At 41.8% G+C, this 25,108-nt stretch overlaps 1 protein-coding gene across 1 annotated transcript in view; it reads left to right on the top strand.

The window, feature by feature from the left end:
* Positions 1–23,020, top strand: part of PDPN (podoplanin) — a 35,336-nt gene extending 12,316 nt beyond the window's left edge. The window contains exons 2-6 of the mRNA XM_005690821.3: positions 11,709–11,827; positions 13,451–13,613; positions 19,682–19,720; positions 20,273–20,384; positions 21,203–23,020. Of these exons, the coding sequence (XP_005690878.1) occupies positions 11,709–11,827; positions 13,451–13,613; positions 19,682–19,720; positions 20,273–20,384; positions 21,203–21,209 (440 nt within the window). The 3' untranslated portion in view covers positions 21,210–23,020. The remainder of the gene's footprint in view (positions 1–11,708; positions 11,828–13,450; positions 13,614–19,681; positions 19,721–20,272; positions 20,385–21,202) is intronic.

Genomic DNA, 25,108 nt, shown 5'->3' with positions numbered 1-25,108 from the left:
CTGTCTGCAAGCTGTATGGGTGGATGGTGAGGTCAGAGCCAAAGGGGCTTCTCTTTTCACTCTTGCGAAATCAGGGCCCGCTCAGCTGACAGCCCTGCATGAATCAGAAGCTCGGTTTCCGAGCAGATGGTGAGGGTTTCCCAACACAGTTGAGATGCTGTGTTCCAGGCCAGCACTTCTAAAGCCGGCCTTAGTCATTTGATTATTCAAGTATTAATAACTAAGCGATTCTCCCTAAGAGGTGGCCTCCTGGCCAGGTTCCAGAAAAGTTATACAACGGTGTTGATTCCAGTCTACAGCACTATGGACTCATTTCCTCCTTTACTGAGAACATTCTGCTTTTGGCCAAGAGAGAGACCTTCCCTCAGGTTGAGTAATCTTGATTGATGTTGTAACCAACAACCTCAAGTTTTAACATTTGAAGAGGGGTCCTGAGCCCTGTTTGCAGTTAGAGTGAGTGGGTAAGTGGATTCATTCTCCTCAGTCCTAAAAAAGTGTAAATATTCATTCATTCAGCTATCACAGACTGCTAGCAGGGAGAAAGTCTTGAATGCAGAGTTATCAAGACCCTGGTGCTAAGAAAGACTGAAGACAAAAGGAGAAGAGGGCAGCAGAGGATGAGATGGTTGAATAGCATCACCAACTCAATGGACGTGTTTGAGCAAACTCCAGGAGACGGTGAAGGACAAAGGAGCCTGGCGTGCTGCAGTCTGTGGAGAAAATAAAAATAGCTAGTGGGAAGTTGCTGTATAACACAGGGAACTCATGAGTTGAGTTTACATGAATTAAGCTTGCAAAGAGTTAGACATGACTTTTAGTGACTGAACAACAGCAACCCCAGTTTAGAGGAGGGTACTTCCTCCTGACACCTTGGTGGGGGGTGTTGTGAGTGGGGGGTGTTGTGGGTGGGGGGTGTTGTGGGTGGGGGTGTTGTGGGTGGGGGGTGTTGTGGGTGGGGGGAGTGGTCTCTGAGGAAAGAGATGTTTCACCTGGACCATACGTAGGGTCTGGATGGGCAGTGATGGAATTGAGTTGGGGAGGAAAATGAGTGGGAGCTGTGAGAAAGTGACCAATACACATGAGGGTTGTGTTACACAGTGGTTAGAGCCGGGGATTTCTCTGGAGTCTGACAGATCCTGATGTGTAACCCCTGCATCACCCCTTGCTGACTACGTGGGGTGGGTGGCTTACTTTCAGCCCTACCATCCTCATTTACAAAACAGGGATGATGTTAGTTTTCAAGGCTTTTGGGAAGATCAAGAGAGAGTGCTTGGCACAAATGTTTGGTCACCATTATTAAAATATCTGGGGCTTCCCTGGTGGCTCAGTGGTAAAGGATCCGCCTGCCAAGGCAGGTGAATGGAATGGCAACCCACTCCAGTATTCTTGCCTGGGAAACCCCATGGACAGAGGAGCCTGGTGGTTTACAAAGAGTCAGACACAACTGAGTGACTGAACAAAAATTAAACTAATTTCCTCATAGGTGACCATGGGAATTAACTGGGAAGATTGGTAAAGTTGACGCAGTATGTCTCAATTCCTTTCCCTCCATCAAAGGGGAAAGAGTGGATGTGGTTGGAGATGTATATTATGGCCTATGAGTCTGCACCTTCCACCTGCCAATGACTTGGCATGAGTCCTTCCTTCTGAAATGAAACAGGAGTCCCCAGCCATCGCCAGCCCCTCCCCTTTCTCGATTGCTGTGCTCAGCTGCAGAGACTTTCAGAACACTGCCTTCAACTTTGGGAGGTGACCCACAGGGGCCACCCCATCCAGAACCCAAAGAAAACTGCTCCCCACCAAAAGGCGTCCTTGGGCCACTGAGCATAACAGCCCCTTCTCTGAAGTCAGGGGATGGTCACTGCTCCAAATATTAATGTGTAGCATTTCTTCTGATTTCTCTAGAGGAACTAGTGACACTTGTCTGATCTCTGCAGCCTTAACGTGTTTCTCTTGATTTTTATGGGAGAGGAACACGTTGCCGATGCCAACTGAGCAGTCTCACCCCTGTGTTGGAGGGACTGACAGGACCGGACACAGTTAGTAGGCAGGCTGCTGCTCATTAAAAATCAAAGAGCAGAGCAGCAGAGTTCATCCTTATAGGAGAAGTATCCTATTTTCAGCCCTGCTGTCCTTTCATCAGGAGAAGGTGTTTGACAACTCACGGGTGAAGCACAGTGGAGAGTGGCAGGAATGTTATAAGGGATAACTCAAAAGAAATCTCCTGTTTGGTTAGAATTGTACTCGTTCAGTCAGTCACTCAACAAACGCCTACTAAATTCTTACCTATGGTGCCAGACATGGGGAATATGGGATGGTATGCGCTATGAGTAGTACTGTGCTGCCTGGAGGAAAATTAAGAGTGCGTTCATCCCTGTGGGATGCTGAGTGGTGGGGCTAAGCCCTCTCGGAGTTGCCTAGATTTTCCGTGGTCCAAACTTTGATCTGCTAAGCAATTTACCAGGATCCTTGGAAGGGGTGGAGGTGGGTGGGAAACCCATCGACCACATCAGTGATTGTAGTGACCACAACCCTGGGTCTGCCAGGAGTTGACAGTCAGATGTAGGGCTCTGGATTGGCAAATGGCTTTCAATATTCCCAAGAAAGGCTGTGGATGTGGGCCAGCCTGTGAGACCAGAGGGGTCACTCAAAAGATGTGATAAATAAAAGCAAAGTCCAAACACCTTTTATTCCGGTTGCAGAAACCCAATTCATGGTAACTTAAGGGAGTGCTATCAAACAGCTATTTGGGACGTTCTGAATGAAGATGAAAGATAGTATAAAGATCTGAGTTATCTTGGAGATCACTGTGGGTGGTCTACAGAAAGTTGGAAAACATTGGAGATTGGCACCTCCCTGCAGTTTGGGGTGTGTTTATTTTCAGGCTTCTGAGCACAGTTTTGAAACATGATAGAAAAATAATATGTAAAAGCCTGGGCAAAGGATCAGAAGCAGACCTTTTTGGTTTTGTTTTCTACATAGATGTTTTGACCTCCCTCTAAAAACATTACATCTCCCAAATTTCACTGGAATTATTTGTTTGTAAGTTATCTTACAGTTTTTCCTACAGGGAAAATCCAGAACTTCCTAGGATATTGCAAGAAAAGAAAAGGAGCATTCTACTTCTCGATGGCCACAAAAGTCATTCCAAGGCCATGCAGTCATCCATCTTCAAAGGATTGCATTTAGATGCTGGAGCAGCTCAAGATGCTAGAAAATCCAGACAGCATGAAAGATGTCTTAATCTACCAGTTTTCTTTGAAAGCCTGAGGGTAACTCAGCTTGACTTCTTTTAAAATCAACTTTCCCACTTTAATCTCCAGCCGTTCAATTCTGAAGCTTCAGGTCAATAGAAAAAGGACCACAGAGAACTTCTCCCTCACGTGGAGATGGAAAGTGGACAGAGGCTCTTTGCCAAAACTTACAAAGGAGACTTAGGAGGCTGTCCTCATAAGACACAGTGGAATCCCAGACTTAGAGAATGAACTTGTGGTTGCTGGAGGGAAAGATGGCAGGAAGGGATAATTAGGGAATTTGGGATGGACAGGTACACACTGCTCTATTTAAAATGGATAATTACAAGGACCTACTGTGTAGCATAAGGAAATTTGCTCAAAGTTATGTGGCAGCCTGGATAGGAAGGAAGTTTGGAGGAGAGTGAAGACACATTTATATATAGCTGAATTGCTTTGGTGTTCACCCAAAACTATCACAACATTGTTAACTGGTTATTGTTGTTCAGTTGCTAAGTCATGCCCGACTCTTTGCGACCCCATGGACTGCAGCATGCTACATTTCCTTGTCCTTCCCCATCTCCCAGAGTTTGCTCAAATTCACATCCATTGAGTCAGTGATACTATCCAACCATCTTATCCTCTGTCATCCCCTTCTCACCCTGCCTTCAATCTTTTCCCAGCATCAGGGTCTTTTTCAATGAGTCAGCTCCTTGCATCGTTGCCAGAGTATTGGAGTTTCAGCTTCAGCATTAGTCCTGATGAATACTTAGGGTTGATTTCCTTTAGAATTGAGTGCTTATAACTCCCCCAAAAAAGCAGGAGGTAAAATCTAGTAAAGGACTCAGCACCATATGGGAACATCCTGCTTTACTCAGTTCATCCATTCATATTCTAAATGTTGTTATCCACAGAATGGCAACAGACGGTAAAAGTCTTGCCTCTGAGGTTTCATGCTTATTTCCGATTGTTGGGATAGTGACTTTAGATGCTTTCCAGTTATTACCTGTCCAGTTCTTTCCCTTCCTGCTGCTCTGCCCTGGTGTAAGCACTGCCCACTTCTGCCTGGACAACAGTCTAAGTGATGCTCAGCTTCAGTCTGACGCTGACATCTTCCAACACCTACATCTATTCTGTGGCACTAGAGTGGCTCCTGGGGCTGGAGTTAGGTCCCTCCCACAGTCAGAGCATCTTCTGGCTGTAAAATTAAGTTCAAATCAAAACCCCTGTGTACAGAATTCCACCAGTCTGGCCCTCTACCCCTCCCCGGTCTTGTCTCTCACTGTCCAGCCACATTGATCAGCCTGTTTCTTAAGTGTGTGGTGCTGCAGTCTGGGCCTCAGGGTTAGTGAGACCAGCTTTTCACTTACCTGGAGATCACTCAGTCATTCGACAAATATTGAGTGTCTACTCTGTGCCAGTATCATAGACGATGGGGACATCAAGATGAAACAGCCTTTACTGAGCTTATGTTCTAGAGGGATAGTCAGTGAATATACTAATTCACTAATTGGTATGTTATGATTTCAGTGGGTGGTCAAGAAGCCTCCTGAGAAAATGCCCTTTAAGCAGAGATCTGAAGCGGGTGCAGGAACACCAGCTTGAGATTCTCCTTGTCTGCCTGTTGAGAGCCCCTCCTCTCCCACCCCATCAGCATCCAAATCCATGAGAATGGAGACCTCACCTGGTTCACTTTTCTGTTTCCAGTGCCGAGAATGGGGCCTAGCATGCAGGTATCATTGTTTAGTCACTCAGTCAAGTCCGACTCTTTGCAACGCTGTGGACTCTAGCCCACCAGGCTCCTTCATCCATGGGATTTCCCAGAAAAGATTACTGGAGTGGGTTGTCATTTCCTCCTCCAGATTCCAGGGGATCTTTCTGACCCAGTGATTGAACTCGCCTCACCTACACTAGCAGGCAGATTCTTTACACTTGAGCATCAGGGAAGCCCCCAGCATGTCAGTTCAGTTCAGTTCAGTCACTCAGTCGTGTCCGACTCTTTGCAACCCCATGAATCGCAGCACGCCAAGCCTCCCTGTCCATCACCAACTCCCAGCATGTAGTAGGTGTGAAATAAATATTCTGGAAAATAGAGGTGAACTCAGAAAGGCTCCAATCCATCCCATCATTGCTGCTGCCTTTTTTTGTAGAGCCAAGAGTACCTCGGCTCTGAGAAGTACAGCCTTTGTAAGGCAGACCACGCCTGTCTTCTAACCTGCCACTTCTGGAACCTCAGTCCTAGAAAGGGAACTCATTTGAGGAAAATAGAGATTGTGGTCACTACATAATTAGACTGAGGGATTCTAACAGATGGTGTCTCATAAGAGGAGGTGAGATGCTCAAGGAAGCAACTGCTTTCTGTAACCAGGATTATAATTTAAGGGAGAGTGAGGATGGGAGTGAAAAGGAAGGATGTCAGAACCCAAGGAAGGGCATTTTCCAGGCAACAGCTACCCCAGAGGCACAAAATAAGGGTTTGAGGGGCCAACGAGCAGTCCAAAACACTTGGCTTTGGATCTGCTCACTGACCAGGCCGACTACTTCTGACCTTGTTAAAGAAAGTTATTCTGGCACTTGTTCAAAGAGTTGGAAGATTTTATTCAAGACTATTGCCTCAGGGAAGAGAGATGGGGTTCAATTCTGAGTACAACTGGGACAGCTGAGGATTCATAGCCAAGAAGCAGAGAGAGGGGCAGTGGATGGAAAATTGTGAAGAAGAGACCTCAAAGGTAGGGGGATTCTTGCTAAACTAGCCTAACAGGATTCTTGCTAAAGGCAGGCCAGGGATTTAGAAATCAAAGGTGGGAGATGGAGAACTTGATTAGAGAGAATCAAGTGATTCTCTATAAACTGACTTAGCAGGGTTCTTGCTGAAACTAGACTCTAATGATAAACACTGAAGCCTGAGGACATGGCCTCACTGAGAGAAGGGCTCAGAGGAGTTTCAACAAAGGTTGGTCAAGGAAGGTCTTTGTCAGCCTCACTTTGCTCATCTGGTAAGTGGGGACAAACACACCAGCTTAATTTTTGGATGAAAATCAAATTTATATTCCCATTTTATATTGTGCTTCAAGATAAACACAGGACAAATAGAAAGATTCAGTGTAAAAACAAAAACTTATAGAAAAATGTAGATGAATATTTAGATAATCTTGAGAAAGAGTTTGTAAGTATGATGTTCAGATAAAACAAGCTTAATAAGTTTGACTAATGGCAGACCTTGCCACTTACAAGATATATGCAAATGCCAATTAATTAAAAAAATTATTGCAGCATCTATTCCAAAGAATATATATTTTTCTGTTTTATCACTTTATTCTATCCCAGAAAACTTAAAGAAATATGCTTTATTTCCTGATTTTGTTAAATGCGACTTGAGCTTAGGTTGCATTTGCTTCATTTCCTTTTTCCTATTGCTATTTCAGTTCTCTGGATTAATTTATTTTTATTTACTTTGGACTGGACTGAGTCTTCATTGGTGTGTGGAGGTTTTCTCTAGCTGCAGCAAGTAGGGGCTACTCTACTCTGACTTTGCCGTGTGTGTGCTTCTTATTGTGGTGGCTTCTCTTGTTTTGCAGCACAGGCTCAGTAGTTGTGGCACACAGGCTTAGTTGCTCTGTGGTGTGTGGAATCTTCCCAGACCAGGGATCAAAAGTCCTCTGCATTGGCAGGTAGATTCTTAACCACTAGACCACCAGGAAAGTCCCCTCTGGATTCATTTAATGGTGCCAGATGAGTGCTATGAACCAATTAGCCATGTAATATATTGATTAGATGCCAGAAAAGGTTATATATTAGTTCCCTGTCATGCAGAGTGAAGTAAGTCAGAAAGAGAAGACAAATATGATTAACACGTAAATGTGAAATCTAGAAAATGGTACAGCTGAACCTATTTGCAAAGCAGAAATAGAGACACAGATGTAGAACAAATGTATGGACACCAGGTGGAAAGGGGAATGAATTGGAAGATGGGGACTGATGTATATACACTACTATGTATAAAATAGATAACTAAGGAGAACCTAAAACATAGCACAGGGAACCCTAGTCAGTGCTCTGTGGTGACCTAAATGGGGAGGAAATCCAAGAATATACTCTTACGGCATAAGAAGATTTTAAAATTATTTAAAGATGAATACCGTAAAAGAAAAATGGTCACAAGAGAAGACGCTGCCATCAACCAGCAAACATAAGGAACAACTCAGCACCACAAATCAGAGAAATGTAAATAAAATCAAAAGGTTGAAAACACTTACTCAAAGGCTTAATCAAGAATTTGGGACTGTTGTAAGACAATCACAGTGACAGTGTAATTAATGTTCCATCAAATTCTAAATATTGTAAATGAAATGCCATCCCATAAATATATGAAAACTAGAATGATTTCTTTGGGCTATTAAATTTTGATGCAAAGATTAAAATGATTCCCTTGTGTTAATATTTAGTTATATCCAGCAGCTTCAGCTGCATGCAGCAAATTCTGATAAATTCTCTTTTCATTTTTATTCTGTTACAAATATTCTCTAATTTTCCTTGTTATGGCTTCTTAGATATACCTGTCATTCAAAAGTGGACATTTCATTTCCAAATCCATGAAGTTTTTAAAGAATCTTTGATATTAATTTCTCAGTTTGATAGTTAGCATTTAATGGTTCCTTCTCTGTAATCACCCTGTGTATTTTCAGTGTTTTAACTTTATTGAGGCTTTCAATGGCTAAATCAAAGATCTCTCTTGGTAAATGACACATTGCATTTGAAAATATATGGGCTATTTTCAAATATCTTTTGATACTGATTTCTAACATAATTCCACAGTGATAAGAGAACAGACTCTGAATGATTCCAATACCTTTAGGCCATGAAATTTTTGCATCTTGTTTTATGCACCTGGATATTTTCCAGTGTCTCCTGGTTTACAGTCTGTGGGAACTTGAAAAGAATTTGTATCCTGCTATTGTGTGAAAATTGTATAAATCTTAATTATGTTGAATTGGTTCATAGTGGTTTTCAGGTCTACTATATCTTTCTGCTTTTCTGCCTATTCATTCTATTAAGTTTTGAGAGTTTGATATTGAAGCTCCAACTAAAAATCTTAATTTATCTACTTGAAAAATAATTGTAATATGTAATTTTAATACATATGAAAATGCAGAACAATGTAACTTTGTTCTGTATTTTCCATATCTCCTGTAAATGTGTTGTCATACTTTCATAATTAAACAAAAACAAAAACAAAAATGGTTCATAACTAGCACTTTCATCCCCGATAAACATCTCTTCAGTGCTTATTGGCTCTCAAACTTAAACACGTTAGGGTCAAATCAATTTATCACATCATCTTCTTAGAAATAGTAGTTTTTAAAAGAATAACATGTACACACCAATTCCAAAGCATGTGGATGGCTTACAGACAGAGTTGAAAATTTCCATTGGTTCTGACCCACAGGCTAGGGGAGGCTGGGAGTGGCAGGAAGGTGTTCATGTGAGCACAAGGGGACATCACTCTAGAACAGACTGTTATTGCGGGTTTGTCACTGCATTTACATAAACAGATGTGTGTGTTGACTGTGCGCACACGTGTCTTAGGAAGAAGAAAATGACTGGAGAGGAAAGACAGCAACACGTGATTTGAATTTCACCATTCACGAGAAAAGGATGTCAAATGCTGGCTGGACACTCAGCAGTTCATCCGCAAAGCCTTCAGCCGGAATAATGAGAGGGACAAGTGAACATCTCTTGTTAAAGATCAACTTTCCCAGGGAGCAAAAAGAATGCCAGGGCAGCAAGACAAAAGACATGCCTCTTCATCATGAGTGTCATTCATAAAATGCCCTTTTGTCTATTCAGAGCAATTTCAGTCCTTGGCTCTGTGGGCCAAGGGTAGAAAAGAGCAAGAAGGAATTTTTATCGTTAGGCTTTCAATGAACTGAACTTTCTACGAAAGAATTCAACTTTAACTAACTTCATCCTGTACTTATTTATTTTTTTTTAAGCAAGGGTGGTTTTTTGCTTTTTAAAGCTAGAGGATGCCGTATGGTAAGTGATGTTGCTGAACACACCAGAAAATGTTTTTAAATGGATGGTTTGTTAAGTGTATTTGAACCTGGAGTAGAAGAAAAGAAGATAGAATGCTAAGTTTTTTAATAAAGACTGCTTGCTTGGCAAAGGGATATTTCCCCTTGAAGTTGATAAATACATTTAACATTTGCTGCGATCATAATCTTAAATCCTTTTTGAGAGCTGATCACTACCCCTACTCCCACCCCCGCAACCAGCCAGAAAGGGAGCAATCTATTTGCTGGCACTGAGGTATCAGTTAGTTGCTAACTAATGAAAGCCTTTCCCCACCCAAGATGAGAAAAAAATGCATACGCTTGGGAACCAGTGATTGGCAGCACCAGATCAGTAGTACTCAATGCAAAGAGAAGGCTCATGAAACAAGAGAATTTACTCTAGAGGCTTCCTTCTTCTGTGCATCAGCAAAAGAAGCTGTGATCAAATATTTATCAGCTGTGCCTTTGGCTGAGCTATCTAAGCACAAGAGAAAGAAGGAATTTTAAGGCAAGGGCCGGACACCTGCTCTTTAATTAAGCACAAAAGTCTCCAACCACCCCCTCCCTCTTGCTCCTGAGCTGTATGTGCTTGCTTATTTTGCAACTGTACTTAGTCACGAAATTTCTTCCAGAGCCACTCTGAGTCTGGGGAGGGAACCCGTGACCAGTGAGTCAGATTTGTTTCAACTTGTGAAAAGGGCTACTGATGAATTGAGATGGCATTCCTACTCGGTCAGGATAAACGCCAATCATTGCAGGAGAGTGTGAAGAAAAGGCCACTTCAAGTTGTCCTCCCTGCGTCCCTGTCCCCCCTGCGTCCTGGAAATCAACTTGCGGTCCCACCCCACTGACTCCCTGCCCCTCCGGAAGCCTTTCTCATTGGCACAACAGGGCCATTCGTCCCGTGGTGATGCAGAAGAGCCATGGCCAGGGGCTGTGAGGGCTCTCTTTAGTTTAGCTCTGGGTGCACTAAAAGTTCTGTTAGTTATCTCAGCACTCTTTTAAGTATGTTACTGATCCTCCCTTGTAGATGATGATCCCAACTGTAAAAGAAGAGGTTGAGCTCTATGTCAACCTCTATGTCTATCTGTATGAGGTCTGTAGTTAGAGCCAGTGGGCTTAATCGTTCAAGCAGACAGCAGTCTCAAAATCAAATGGAGCACGAGGTCGGTTTTAACAAGAAGGAACACCTGCCTTTGGACATTCTGATTTAGTAGGTTTGGGACAGAGCCTGCTAATCAACTTTTTTTTTTTTTAAGTTTACTATCTAGCTTTATTTTACTTCTTTTTTTTAAATGTATTTATTTTTAATTGGAGGATAATTGCTTTACAATGTTGTGCTGGTTTCTGCCACACATCAAAATCAATCAGCCATAGGTATACATATGTCCCTTTGCACTTGAACCTTCAACTACCACCCCATCCTACCTCTCTGGGTTATCACAGAGCACTGGGTTGAGCTCCCTGAGGCATACGGCAAATTTCCACTGGGTATCTATTTTATTAATACATATGGTAATGGATGGGGCTTCCCGGGTGATTCAGACGGTAAAGACCATGCCTGCAATGCAGGAGACCTGGGTTTGAGCCCCGGGTCGGGAAGATCCCCTGGGGAAGGGAATGGCAACCCACTCCAGTACTGCTTGGAGAATTCCACGGACAGAGGAGCCTGACAGGCTAGTCGATGGCGTGTCAGAGCTGGACACTGAGTGACCAACAGTTTGACACTTGCATGGTGATGTATATATGTTAATGCTGCTCTCTTCAATTCACCCCATCCCTCCTTCCCTCACCGCGTCCACAAGTTTGTTTTCTATGTCTGTGTCTTTACTGTTGCCCTACAAATAGGTTCATTAGTACCGTTTTTCTGGATTCCATGTATATGCATTAATATATGATATTTATTTTCCTCTTTCCAACTTACTTCACTCTTTTTAACAGAGAGCCTACTAATCAATATGTTCAGAAATCTTTCCAGACTCTAATTGATAATTTTTCTGGGTCTATATGAAATTCTATTAACCTAAATGCATTAATTCTTTATATGAAATGGCACCAGAAAGAATCAGGTTCATTATTGAAAGAAAAGTCAAGGTATAAACACACACACACACACACACACTGTCCAGCGTGCGCTTGCACACACACACACACACATACACACACACACTGTCCAGCACGCCTCAGTGGGAACCAGGGAGGGTCTGGCTGCTTCACCTTTTGGAGTCCCATCTCCTACAATGGAGATGACCAGGCTGTTCCATATATGTAGAATGGTTTGTGTTAAGACAGAATGAAAACTCCCTAAAAAGGAAAAAAATACCCAAAAGAAATGAAAAAAAATAAAATCTGATTGTAGCTGACCAGTTAGGCCTGCCCATATGATTTCACCTGGAGGTCTGACTCAATCTCCCCTTTTCAGCCAGCACGGTCCGGCCAGAAGATGATGTGACTACAGGTGTGAAAAATGAGCAGACGACCCTGGGTGTGGAAGATTACATGACAACCCCAGCTGCCAGTAAAGAATCCTTGGCAACTCCGGTGAGTGTAGCAGGAAGAGAGGAAGTTGCTTCATAGGCATGTGATCACATGCAAGGATATTTTGAGACTGGCTTATTTCAGTATACTTGAGCATAATGCCCCCAGTGTTAATCCATGTTGTAGCATGTGTAAGAATATTTTCCCTTTGGAGGTTGAATAATATTCCACTGTATGTAAGTAAATATTACATTTTCTTCATGCATTTGGATTGCTTCCAGCTCTTGGCTATTGTGAATAATGCTGCTATGAACATGGACGTGCAAATAGCTTCCAAACCCTGCTTTTAATTCTTTTGGGTTTATACTCAGAAGTAGCATTGCTGGATCATATGCTAGTTCTATTTTCAATTTTTCTGAGGACATCCATTCTGTTTTCCCTAGCGTTGCAACCATTCTACGACCCCATCAACAGGGCACAATGGTTCCAATTTATTTTCTGTTCTTTTGATAGTAGCCATCCTAACTGGTATGAGGTGATAATCTCATTGTGCTTTTGATTTGTTTTTCTCTGATAATTAGTGCGATTGAGTATCTTTTGCATGTTTGTTGGCAGTTGTGTACCATATTTGGAGATTGATTTACTCAAGTCTTTTTTCCTATTTTAAAAATCAAGTTATTAGATTTTTTTTGTTATTGATTTATAGGAGTTCTGTATACTTTTATCAGATAATATGATTTGTGAGTATTTTCTCCCATTCCATAGGTCACCTTTTCATTCTGTTGATTGTGTCCTTTGATGCACAAAGTTTTTAAGCTTGATATAATCCCACTGATCTATGTTTGTTTGTTTTTTTGCCTGTACTCATTAGCTTGTTGAATGCTATATTGACATGAACTTTGGAGTCGAACAGAACCATTTCCAATTCTTATTGCTTGTTGACTATGTGAGCTTGGGCGTATTATCTCATCTCTCTAAGCCTTGTTCATATTATAGGGCTAATAATAGAATTTACTTCTTGAAACTTCCCTGGTGGTCCAATGGTTAAGAGTCTGCTTTCCAGTGCAGGGATATGGGTTCAATCCCTGGTTGTGGAACTAAGATCCCACATGCTGTGGGGCAGCTAAGCCCATGTGCTGCAACTACTGAGCTTGCACACTCTGGAGCCCTCGAGTCACAACTAGAGAAGCCCACACCCAGCAAGAAAGACCCAAAGCAGCCAAAAATAACTTAAAAAAAAAAAGAATAGAACTTACTTCTTAGGGATTTTTTGTGGTGTTAATGCAGAGGTATTTACAGGGCATAGCAAATGGTAAGCTCTGGGGGAGAAAGGGCATTAAAAATAATACAACATAATATGTGCTAAATAAACGTTACAGGAAAAAAAGTACCCTTCAAGTTCAAGGGAGGAAAAGGATTAATGCCTAGTGACCCAGTATTTTCTAAAAAGTTACACCTCAGGAAGTCAGCATGCTCAACATTTGGGATTTATTTCTGGAGTAGACATGATTTTATTCCTGTCTCCACTCTAGTTTCTTGTGCTTGTTATCTTGTTTCCACTTTAGATTTATGTCATCATATAGCTTATATATTTAAGCTACTTTAAGTCCATTTCTGACATAAGATAGAGTATATATTTTACAGTATTAAGTCTTATTTCTGTTTTGCCTTTTACATCTCCAATAGATGCCAACAGGAACAGAGAATGTAACACACGGTCACAGAGAAGATCTACCAACTGCCGAAAGCACAACAGCCAAGAGCACGCCTGCCGAGAGCACGCCTGCCAAGAGCACGCCTGCCAAGAGCACAGTCCACACCCATGTACCAGCGACTAGTCACTCCCAGGGTAAGAAAAACAGTCACCCCAGTACGGGTTGATCTTCTTTTGCACCATCAATGCATTCCCCCAAATCCAGGAACAAATATAATCACCAATATGGCACGTGTTGGAATGTAAGCACTAATTTTGAACCAAGCTTTGTGTGGTAGGTTCAGAGTTCATATTTATTGGGTTGTTGAATTCTGCTCTCTACTTCAAATGACACCTAGTGATATTGCCCCCACAAAAGTAAGTGAGATAGCTACTAGTGTCATATTGCTGACCCTAAGCTGATATAATGCTACACAAAAAATCTTTGTGTTGACACCCAAGAGGGTAAGTTAGCCAACCTATGTATATCTTAGTAGATTCTGTCCTAACATTGAAACTCAACATTCAAAAAACTACGATCATGGTATCCAGTCCCATCAGTTCCTGGCAAATAGAAGGGGGAAAAGTGGAAGCAATAACAGATTTTATTTTCTTAGGCTCCAAAATCACTATGAATGGTGACTGCAGTGAAATTAAAAGACACTTGCTCCTTGGAAAGAAAGTTATGCCAAACCTAGATAGCATATTAAACAAAAGCCTGTATAGTCAAAGCTATGGTTTTTCCAGTAGTCATGTATGGATATGAGAGTTAGACCATAAAGGAGGCTGAATGCCAAAGAATTGATGCTTTTGAACTGTGGTCCTTGAGAAGACTCCCTTGGACTGCAAGGAGATCATGCCACTCAACACTAAATAAAACCTGAGTATTCATTGGAAAGATTGATGCTGAAGCTGAAGTTCCCAATACCTGATGCAGGGAGCTAACTCATTGGAAGAGACCCTGATGCTGGGAAAGATTGAAGGCAAAAGAAGAAGGGAGCACGAGAGGATGTTATGGTTCGATAGGACCACCAACTCAACGGACATGAATTTGAGCAAACTCCAGGAGATAGTGGAAGACCAAGGAGCCTGGTGTGCTGGAGTCCATGGGGTCACAAAGAGTTGGACACAACTTAGTGACTGAACAGCAATAACATTGCTAACATTTACCATCTTACTGTACCTTGAGTTCATATCTGTACACATGATGCAAGAATCTATTCTAAGCCTGTCTTACCAGGCTTTGGGGTTATACTTTACAGCTGGTATATGCAGCAGTGTGAATGGAGGTGCACCTTGGGGAGAAATCCTGAAGGACAGCTTTGAGTCTGCATCACTATTATGAGGTTTAGACCATCACTAATGATTGTGAGGAAAGACGATTGCCATTACAACCTAGTAAGAGGAAGAGCTTCCTATTTCTAGAGCTTTCTTGAAAGAAATTCAGGTGTTTGGGCTATTTTTTAAATATGCCTTATTTTGTAGTAGATAAGGGTGGAAGAGAAAAGGGACTAATCTTCTAGTAACTGCAATGAATGCTTGCTAACCTGAGCAATTTCCTATCATATGTACCTAGTTAGGTGTTTTCATCTTTAAATGAAAGTAAACATAAGGACCTCTCCTGAACCCATGATTCCTAAAGCCAGCTGCACAGCTGAACACCTAGAAAGTTAGTCCTTATTGTTTGATATACAATTCCCAATCACCAACCTGTTTTTAAAACTCTAAAGCACTTTTGCAGATTTTTTAAATGCTTTGTATTTGTATACCTATGGTCACAGCAGCATTATACACCATAGTTGAAATATGGAAGCAACCCAACTGTCCATGAAAAGATGATTGGGTAAACAAAATATGTCATATACATGCAATGGAATATTATTTAGCCTTTAATAGGAAGAAAATTCTCACACATGCTATAACATGGATGAACCTTGAGGACTAAATGGAATAAACCAGTCACCAAAAGACAAATACTCTGTGATTCCACTTAGATGAGGTACATAGAGTAGTCAAAATCATAGAAAGCAGAATGGTGGTTGCCAGGGGTTGGGGAGGGGAGGGAATGGAGATGGGTAGAGAGTATCAGTTTTGCAAGGTGAAGAGTTATGGAGATGGATAGGGCTGATGGTTGCACACCAGGTGAATGTACATGATACCATCAGAGTATATATACTTTAAACTGGTAAGATAGTAATGTTTATATTATGCGTTTTCTACTACAAAGATAGAAAAGTTTCATCATATGCTTAGAAAATGATGCCTATGGGTTACTCTAAGATACTAAAGAAATGGTTGGCATTAAACACCAGAGCAAACTAAATAGGGTTAAACAAGGAAAGAATCAATATAATTAATCATTGGAAACATTTCAAAATTTTGGAGAAGCATTGATCATTTGTAATAAGAGCTGACAGCTTATTCATGGCAAGCCGAAAATGGAGCATTCCAAGTTGAGTGTTTTTTTTAATATCGTACCAGAATATTTCTCCTATTCCTTAAAAAGAAAATGTCTCAATTTCCTGGAAAATACTCATGATTACTTTCTTGTCTGTCCTCTTCCCCACCCTGTCACAAATACTGTGACTTATGGCACATTCCTACTTCATGCATCAATGTTCCAAGAAATTTTCACATGTGAGTTAAAATGTAATTATAAACACTTGACTTTTTAAGAGGTAATTTTATTAGGACTGCAAATGCCTTTACCATCAAATGCCCAAGTTTGATGATATTCATGTGCATGATACATTCGAGTGATCACAGTCGGTGTAATTGGGAAGAGGCTTAGGGAGTATAAGGCTAGTAAACTTTAATTTAGTGATGAATCATCCACAAACTTTATTTTGGTAATATATTTTCTGGAAAATGGTGTCATGATGGTGGTAATGTTGTGTTATGAGCCCAGTATGTTGTGTCATGAGCCACCATGTTAAGACATGAAAAGCAAATGTTTGACCTGTCTTTACTGGTAGTTGTCAGCCAGGTATAACATTTAGGGAGTTGATAGGATGACACCTTTCTTCTGGGCAGGTCTCAAACCCAGAAGTCTCCCAGCTGTTTTTTTATGTGAGTTGGCATGATTAGCTTGAGTTCCATGTAAATGTTCTAGAGCCATGGGTTCAGCTCATGCAGGAACAGATGGGTTCAAGGACCTGTACTCTGGGGCCATGAAGTTAAAAGACACTTGCTACTTAGAAGGAAAGCTATAACAAACCTAGACATTACATTAAAGAGCAGAGACATCACTTTGCCAAAAAAATCCATGTAGTGAAAGTTATGGTCTTTCCAGTAGTCATGTATGGATGTGAGAGTTGGACCACAAAGAGGGCTGAGAACTGAAGAACTGATGCTTTCAAACTGTGGTGTTAGAAAAGACTTTGAGAGTCCCTTGGACTGCACAGAGATCAAACTAGTCAATCCTAAAGGATATCAACCCTGAATATTCATTGGAAGGACTATTGCTGAAGCTTCAGTATTTTGACCACCTCATGCAAACAGTTGACTCTTTGGTACAGACCATGATGCTAGGAAAGATTGAGGGCAGGAGGAGAAGGGGACGACAGAGGATGAGATGATTGGATGGCATCATTTGGCTCAGTGGACATTAGTTTGAGCAAATTCCTGGAGATAGTGGAGGACAGAGGAGACTGGCAGGCTGCAGTCCATGGGGTCTTAAAGAATCAGACACAACTTAGCTATTGAACAATGACAACTCTGGGGCCATCTTGAAAGGATGTCTTTTTTTTTTTTTTTTTTGGAAGATGGACCTGATACAGAGTGGATAACTTCTTTTCTTTCCAAATCAACCATTAGAAAAAGTAACCGTCTTATAGTTGATGGTTGGCTGGTTCCACTTTTGATTAGGAGAGTATTGGATATCTGATATTTTTCAAATCGTGAGCTAAGATTCTAGGGCTGAGCCTGATTAAATCACATCTCTCTGTTGTCTCATTAAATTAAGGCCTCTCGACTTTTTCTTCATAAACAACTACCACCCAGAAGAGTGAAGGGCTCAGTATACCAAGAAGTTGATGGGAGAAACAAAAGGCCTTTTATTTTTTAATAGAATTGTGTAAAAATTATCTAAAGAAAAAATTGTTATTTCTTACTTCCAGAGAGGTATTCATAGTTAAGCAGCTTATATCCACATGCTAGGTAAATAATATTCACATTTGAACCACTAAATTAGAGTTAGCTGCAGATAGAAATCCTATAATAATAGCGCCATTAATACAAAGGGAATTCCAGAAAAACATCTACTTCTGCTTTATTGATAACGCCAAAGCCTTTGACTGTGTGGATTACAACAAACTGCGGAAAACTCTTAGAGATGGGAATACCAGACCACCCTACCTACCACCTGAAAATCTGTATGCAGGTCAAAAAGCAACAGTTAGAACCGGACATGAAACAACAGACTGGTTCCAAATAGGGAAAGGACTACATCAAGGCTGTATATTGTCACCCTGCTTATTAAAGTTATATGCAAAGTACATCATGAGAAATGCCAGGCTGGATGAAGCACAAGCTGGAATCAAGACTGCCGGGAGAAATACCAATAACCTCACATATGCAGATGACACCACCCTTATGGCAGAAAGCAGAAAAGAACTAAAGAGCCTCTTGATGAAAGTGGAAGAAGAGGGTGAAAAAGTTGGCTTAAAACTCAACATTCAGAAAACAAAGATCATGGCATCTGGTCCCATCATTTCATGGCAAATAGATGGGGAAACAAACGGAAATAGTGAGAGAGTTTATTTTTGCTGCTGCTGCTGCTGCTGCTAAGTCGCTTCAGTTGTGTCCGACTCTGTGCGACCCCAGAGACGGCAGCCCACCAGGCTCCCCCGTCCCTGGGATTTTCCAGGCAAGAACACTGGAGTGGGTTGCCATTTCCTTCTCCAATGCATGAAAGTGAAAAGTGAAAGTGAAATCGCTTAGTTGTGTCTGACTCTTCTTGACCCCATGGACTGCAGCCCACCAGGCTCCTCCATCCATGGGATTTTCCTGGCAAGAGTCCTGGAGTGGGGTACCATCACCTTCTCTGACTGTATTTTTGGGGGGCTCCCAAATCACTGCAAATGATGACTGCAGCCATGAAATTAAAAGATACTTTCTCCTTGGAAGAAAAGCTATGACCAACCTAAATAGCATACTAAAAAGCAGAGATATTACTTTGCCAGCAAAAGTCTGTCTAGTCGTAGCTATGGTTTTTCCAGTAGTCACGTTTGGATGTGAGAGTTGGAGTATAAAGAAAGCTGAGCACCGAAGAATTGATGATTTTGAGCTGTGGTGTCAGAGAAGACTCTTGAGAGTCCCTTGGACTAAAAGGAGATCAAACTTGTCAATCCTAAAGGAAATCAGTCCTGAATATTCATTGGAAGGACTGATGCTGAAGCTGAAACCCCAATACTTTGACCACCTGATGGGAAGAAGTGACTCATTGGAAGAGCCCCTGATGCTGGGAAAGATTGAAGCTGGGAGGAGAAAGGGACAACAGAGGATGAGATGGTTGGATGTCATCACCAACTCAATGGACCCAAGTTTGCGCAAGCTCCGGGAGTTGGTGATGGACAGGGAAGTCTGGTGTGCTGCAGTCCATGGGGTCACAAAGAGTCAGACATGACAGCAACTAAACTGAATGAACTGAAAATACAAAGGGTATAGTTTCATTAAGCTTAAGTGCCCTGTAAGATCTGGATTTTCTATGAAAGAAAAGGAAATTGATATCACAAGATGGGTGATATCACAGTCTTGACCACAACTTCCAACTTTCATTTGCTCTCAAAATGATGTTTCTTCAAAATAAACCTCCTCCCAATGGGTGAGTTTTTCATGATCTTGACTTTGGACCAAAAATCAACAGCCTTGGATTCTTTTGTTACCCTAACTTCTGAAATCGTTGGCCATTTATTTAAGATCTCTCTGGGCGAGTTACCTTGATTCTGCTCTCTACAGTGGGTGGTGAAAAAAGTAACGTTTACCAAAAAACTATGGACTCATAGGTGTGAAGAAGCATTCATAAATTCAGTAAATAATAGTTTTAAAGACAGGATCACGTCAGAGCCTGCTTAAAAGTCCCCTGATCCAATTTACTTAAGAAATTATCCTCTTTGCTTGTGTTTTGCTGCCTTCCACTTAGAGTAAATCCATCTTCTGCCAATTGTTAAATTATAGTTACTAACTCCTAATAATTCTATATTATTGCAACTCTCTCTTTATAGGGAAAACAGATGGAGAAAAACCAAAAAGCACTCAGAAAGGTGGGTTGATTTTGTTATCAAAACTTTCTTATAGGAGTTTTTAAGAAGGTTTCTTTGAACTTTAATCTTTGTGATGAATTAACATTCTTTCCTGGATTGTAATCAACTGGGAGCAGAAAACCTTTTGAAAATGTTTCAGATCTCTTAAGAGAGAAAAGGGAATTGCCTGTATTTGAAAATAAGCAAATCACAAGTGAGTCTTCACAACAGCTGTGGAGAATGGTGTCATATCACAATTTATGGTTCCTAAGAATGGAAATAGGGGCTAATTTAATAGCCATGTGTACACAAAAGCTACCCAGTAATTAACAGTGAAGCCACTTAGTCAGAGTGATATGCTGCTTGATATATCTTGAGATCCAGAAATCTTTCTGTGATTAGATTAACCCCAGCTTTTCTCCCCTTCTAAGTCACCTCCTACTAGATAGATAGAGGACAAACATAGAGCATCATTTGTTATCTACAGTGGGCCTATGACATTGCTTATTGCTGCTGTATTGTTCATCTGGGGACTATGCTTTTTTTTTTTTTTTTTTTTTCTGTCTCATTCAGGTGGCTTTTCAGTGGGGACCCTGGTTGGAATCATTGTTGGGGTCTTACTAGGCATCGCAGTCATTGGTGGAATCATCTCTGTGATTGTTCGGAAAATGTCGGGACGATACTCGTAAGTATAAACCTTAGGCTCTTGTGATAGGTAAATGAAGGGAGTGGTTTCCAACCTTTGAACTAATACACACTCTAAATAAAAATCATGTGCAGAAGCCACCAAACTCCCTAAGCACTGCATCTGAAGCGTCCCCTTGTAGGTTTCCAAGAGAGCACCCCAGATGGCTCTTCAGCCATTGATTGATTTCCATTCAATCTGACCCAATTTGACCTCTTAATTTTCCGACTCAGTGAACTTGAAGGAAAACCCAAACCAAGTTTTAATGATACCCAGTCACCCTACTACCAGTCATCAGAGGTAGGTGGTTCTCAGAAGAACATTAGTGGCAGAGCAAGGACCCTATTCCGATGAGGAGTTCCACTGGTGCTGGGGCCCCTCCCTCCACTCCTGACCCGCAGGCATTCATGCACCCAAGGAAAGGAGTTATTTCTCCATTAAAATTTCCTAGGAATTCAGACCATTTCACATTCATAGCCAGAGGAAAACATTTTCTTATTTCTGTTGGGGAGATAATATATGATTAAATGGGGAGAGGATGAATGTTATATGACTGGGGGAGGGGGTGGTCACGGGACACAAGCTGAAATACAGTTGCAGATTTATGGGTCTGGAAATGCCCGGGAACCTGACCCTAGGTCAGGCCTGAATTTTATCCTGAGAATCAGGCCTGGAGGAGGGATGAGCAGGGAGAGAAGAGCCCCAGGACCCAGCACTGGAAGATGTAGAAAAAGGACCATCAGAACAATGACTCACCAGGTTAGTAGTCACAATGCCAGTAAATGAAGTGACAGTCACCTTTCTCTTTGTCTTCACAGGCCCTAAAGTACTAAAGAATTGTGCTGTCCTGCAATACATTTTAAAAAAGAGTTTCCGACATCCCCCCAACCCGCCCGCCGCCTCGTCCCTGAGCACATGGAGAAGATGACCCGTGGAATTGCTTCACCACCACACTCAAAATCCACGGTGATCCCTCCACTCGCTAAAACTAACCTAAGGAAAGAGTATTCATAAGACGTGCTCCTATAAGCCTTTGTCTTTTGAAAAAAAAATATTGTTATAATATAAATTTTGTGTGTGATTTAAAAGGCAAAATGCATAGAAAATGGAGCAAAGCTGTGTTAAACCTGATTTGTAACTAAATAGACCATAGATTGGGTTGGCCAAAAAGTTCGTTAAGGTTTTTACCATAAGATCTCACAGAAAAATCTGAACAAACTTTATGGCCAACACAATCATTCAGTGAATGTCAGAAGCTGTAATTGTCTTTGTTTTTGTCTTTGTAATTAGCCTTTGTTTTGACTCTCCTCTGTTATTGTTAAAATGCAAAAGAATCTGAAAATATTTATACCAATGGCATCCTTGGGAGTAGAGCTATGTCGGTTAGTGGCATAAGTCCTTTGCAGTTTCTGATCTGTTAAACATACACATTCCAGTCCAGTGGGGTCCGTTTTTAGAGCCTGATTTGGTATGGATAGTGAAGTAGAAAATTTATACTTGTATAATATGTAATTAGCAACTGGCTTTCACTGGTCCAGATAAAGCATTTCAAAGACATCTATTTTAGATCGTAAATAGAAGTCTTACTTTGGGGAAGGCATTTTGTTTCTCACACCAAGGGTCTCGGTGTACTCTGCTGTCTTCTCCATCGATGACTTGATGAGCCAAAGGTTTGTTTGTATACAAGTATAAATTTTTTGCTTCCATTTTCCTCAGATGATAGAGATCCAGACCTGACGGGGTGGCCTTCTCACTTCCCCATCACCCAAGTCCTCCATATTGGCGTCTTTGTTCTGTAATATGAGGACCTCAGCCCTGGGCGCAAGAAAGGCTGTGGAGGCCCAGTGATGCCAGAGGCTCCGGTGTTCCAGGAACTGAGAGCCGCAGTGGTCCCCAAACCCTGCGTGTGCTTGTGACAAACAAAAACCTGTCAGCTTCCTAGCATTTACTTTCTGCTTCCGAGGAAAGAAATGGGAATGCTAATTTTTAAAAAGCAACTGGATTTAGAGACTTTATCTTAAAATGGAAGCTGTTTCTGATTTTCACGAGATCCCACATATTTCAGTGGGGTCATGATTGACAATTCTGTATTGGCACCATGCAGCTCAGGACACTTCCCATAGGCCACTCCCCTACACAAAAAGGTTTTACGCTGAGCTGTGTCACAGCTGTGGCTATACATTTCTGATAGCCTCTGAATTCATCAGGTTCATAAAACAGGAAAAAGTAGACCATCAGTCAGAAAGCCTGGCCTGTTCCCCTACCTTTTGCAGTAATGGGTGGATGTAATTTTAAACGGTATGCCCTTGTGTCACTCAAGTCCAGCTAGTCCAATATCCCAGGTTCAATATTTGAACATCAACTGATAGAGAAAACGGGCTTTGGAAATGCTTTATGAATCTCTTAAATACCCTTCCATTTCATCACTCAGATTTCTGAACAGGAGTTGGGAATAATGTTAATTTCCTCTTTCTTATTCTCTTTTTTTTTCTTACTGTGAAAAATAATAGTCAACCCCAAGTCATACACTGGACCCATCACCTGCTGGGACAGGGCTATGGATTTCCTGGTCACATCTGTGTTGTGCTCAATGCAGTGTAGACATGTTTTAAAATAAAACAGATGATTGAGTATAACAGTGAGTCAGATTTGTGATTGGGAATCTCCATCAAGGTTGGATCACCCCTGAGTACATCTCCAGAAAAGATTACACATTATATAAACATCTGCCTCTTGACTTGATTGAGAGTGAATTATAAATGGTCATAGGAGGTACATCCATGGGGAAGAAATATAACTGGACCTTTTACCCAGGGCTCTGCCAAAGTAGGGAAGTTAAGGTCAAGTGGAGGAATGGGAGGAAAAGTGGAACTTTGGGATTAGTTTTGCTCACTCTGGTCACAAAATGTTAATCAGGTTTTGCCTGGCTCCTGATTTCTCTGCCCTGGAGACTGGAGCCAGGAAAGGGGAACAGTTATACCTTGCTCCTGCCAGCCTACCTGGGAACCTGACCTCAGGTGGGTAGGGCTTGACCACCTAAGAAAAGGTGGTAATAACCGTTGTGAAGGTTTTCTAACTGCCTATGGCCTGGGATGCACATCGCTGCAGAATTCCTGTTCCTGGGACATCTCACTGCTTCTCAACCCTCAGCGCAAGCACTCTGCAGCGTCTAGAGACTGGAGCGGCCAGGCCCTCCGTCAGTCTGCCTACTCCCGCACCGCCCCATATGGGACTCTAATGCCACACCTGCGTCTCTCCCCTCCAACCCTATCTCTATTCGTAAAGGTTGGATTTAGCATCGTACCTTCCTCATAATACTCAGTTTTTGTTAAGGCAGGGTTGTTGAATTTGCCAGATGTCTGGAATCCTGAGTGCCTGTTTCTAGGCAAAACTAACAGGAGAGGACTTGAAACTAGCCATTTTCTAGGAGAAAACTAACCACATCCACCTAAGTCCTACAGGCTCCCAGGCCATCTGCTATGTCAAGTGTCAATTTACACACGCCACCTGCAGGAAACTATTGGGACCAAACAGACTGCCAAGAGCACTGGGACTTTAAGGAAGCAACTCCACCCTCTCTTCTCTTAGAGATGCCTGGGGACCAAGCAGTGCTGAAGTTAACTGTTTGTGAGGTAGCAAAGCATCGTTTGGGCTTCCCTGGTGGCTCAGACGGTAAAGAATCTGCCTGCAATGCAGGATACCTGGGTTCGATCCCTGGGTCAGGAAAATCCCCTGGAGAAGGGAATGGCTACCCACTCCAGTGTTCTTGCCTGGAGAATTCCACGGACAGAAGAGCCTGGCGGGCTGTAGTCTATGGGGTTGCAAAGAGTCGGACACGACTTAGCAACTAACATACACACAGAGCATCGCCTTAACCCTTTTCTCTTTCAACCTGGGAGATCCAGCTTTCAACCAAAACACAAGACTTGGTTCTGCTTCAATGAACAAAGAATGAGTAACTTAACCTCTAACTCTTTCCATCTTTATTTCAATTTATATTGATTTAGTATCCAGGTTTGCTCCTGACAAATGCTTTGATGGGGCATAATGCATGTTCTGACATAAAAACTCTGCTGATCTGAAGTCCAGTGGAAGTAGAATTTCTCTGAAATAGAGCTGGATCTTAGCACATACAGTTGGAACACATGGTTATGTACCTGTAAGCATCAGAGAACTTGGCGTTCCCTGAAAGCAAGCATTTCTCTTTGCTCTCCCCAAAAGCTTGGTGGATGTAAATATACCTCGTGACATGATTACCACATGTCTATCAAGTGATAGACAATTAACATGTCTGTCACCTCACATGTTACTTTTTCGTGTGCATGGCAAGAACACTCACTGTCTTAGTAAATTCAAGAATACAATGCAGTATTAACTATGGGCTTCCCAGGTGGCACAGTGGTAAAGAATCCACTTGCCGATGCAGGAGACCCAAGAGACATGGATTCCATCCCTGGGTTAGGAAGACCCTCTGAAGTAGGAAATGGCAACCCACTCCAGGATTGCCTGGAGAATGTCATAGACAGGAGCCTGGCAAGCTACCGTCCATGCCGTTAACTATAGTCACCATAGTGCACATTTGATCTTAAGAATTTATTCATCTTGCATAACTGAAACTTTGTATCCTTTGACCAGCATCTTATATCAAAACATGTTGTATACCTTAAATTTATACAATTTTTACTTCTCAATTATACTTCAATAACATTGAGGGGAAAAGCCAG

This window comes from Capra hircus, chromosome 16, assembly GCF_001704415.2.
Source record: "Capra hircus breed San Clemente chromosome 16, ASM170441v1, whole genome shotgun sequence".
Lineage (NCBI taxonomy): Eukaryota > Metazoa > Chordata > Mammalia > Artiodactyla > Bovidae > Capra > Capra hircus.
Note: the sequence above shows the minus strand (reverse complement) of the source record. Positions and strands in the feature narration are given on the sequence as shown.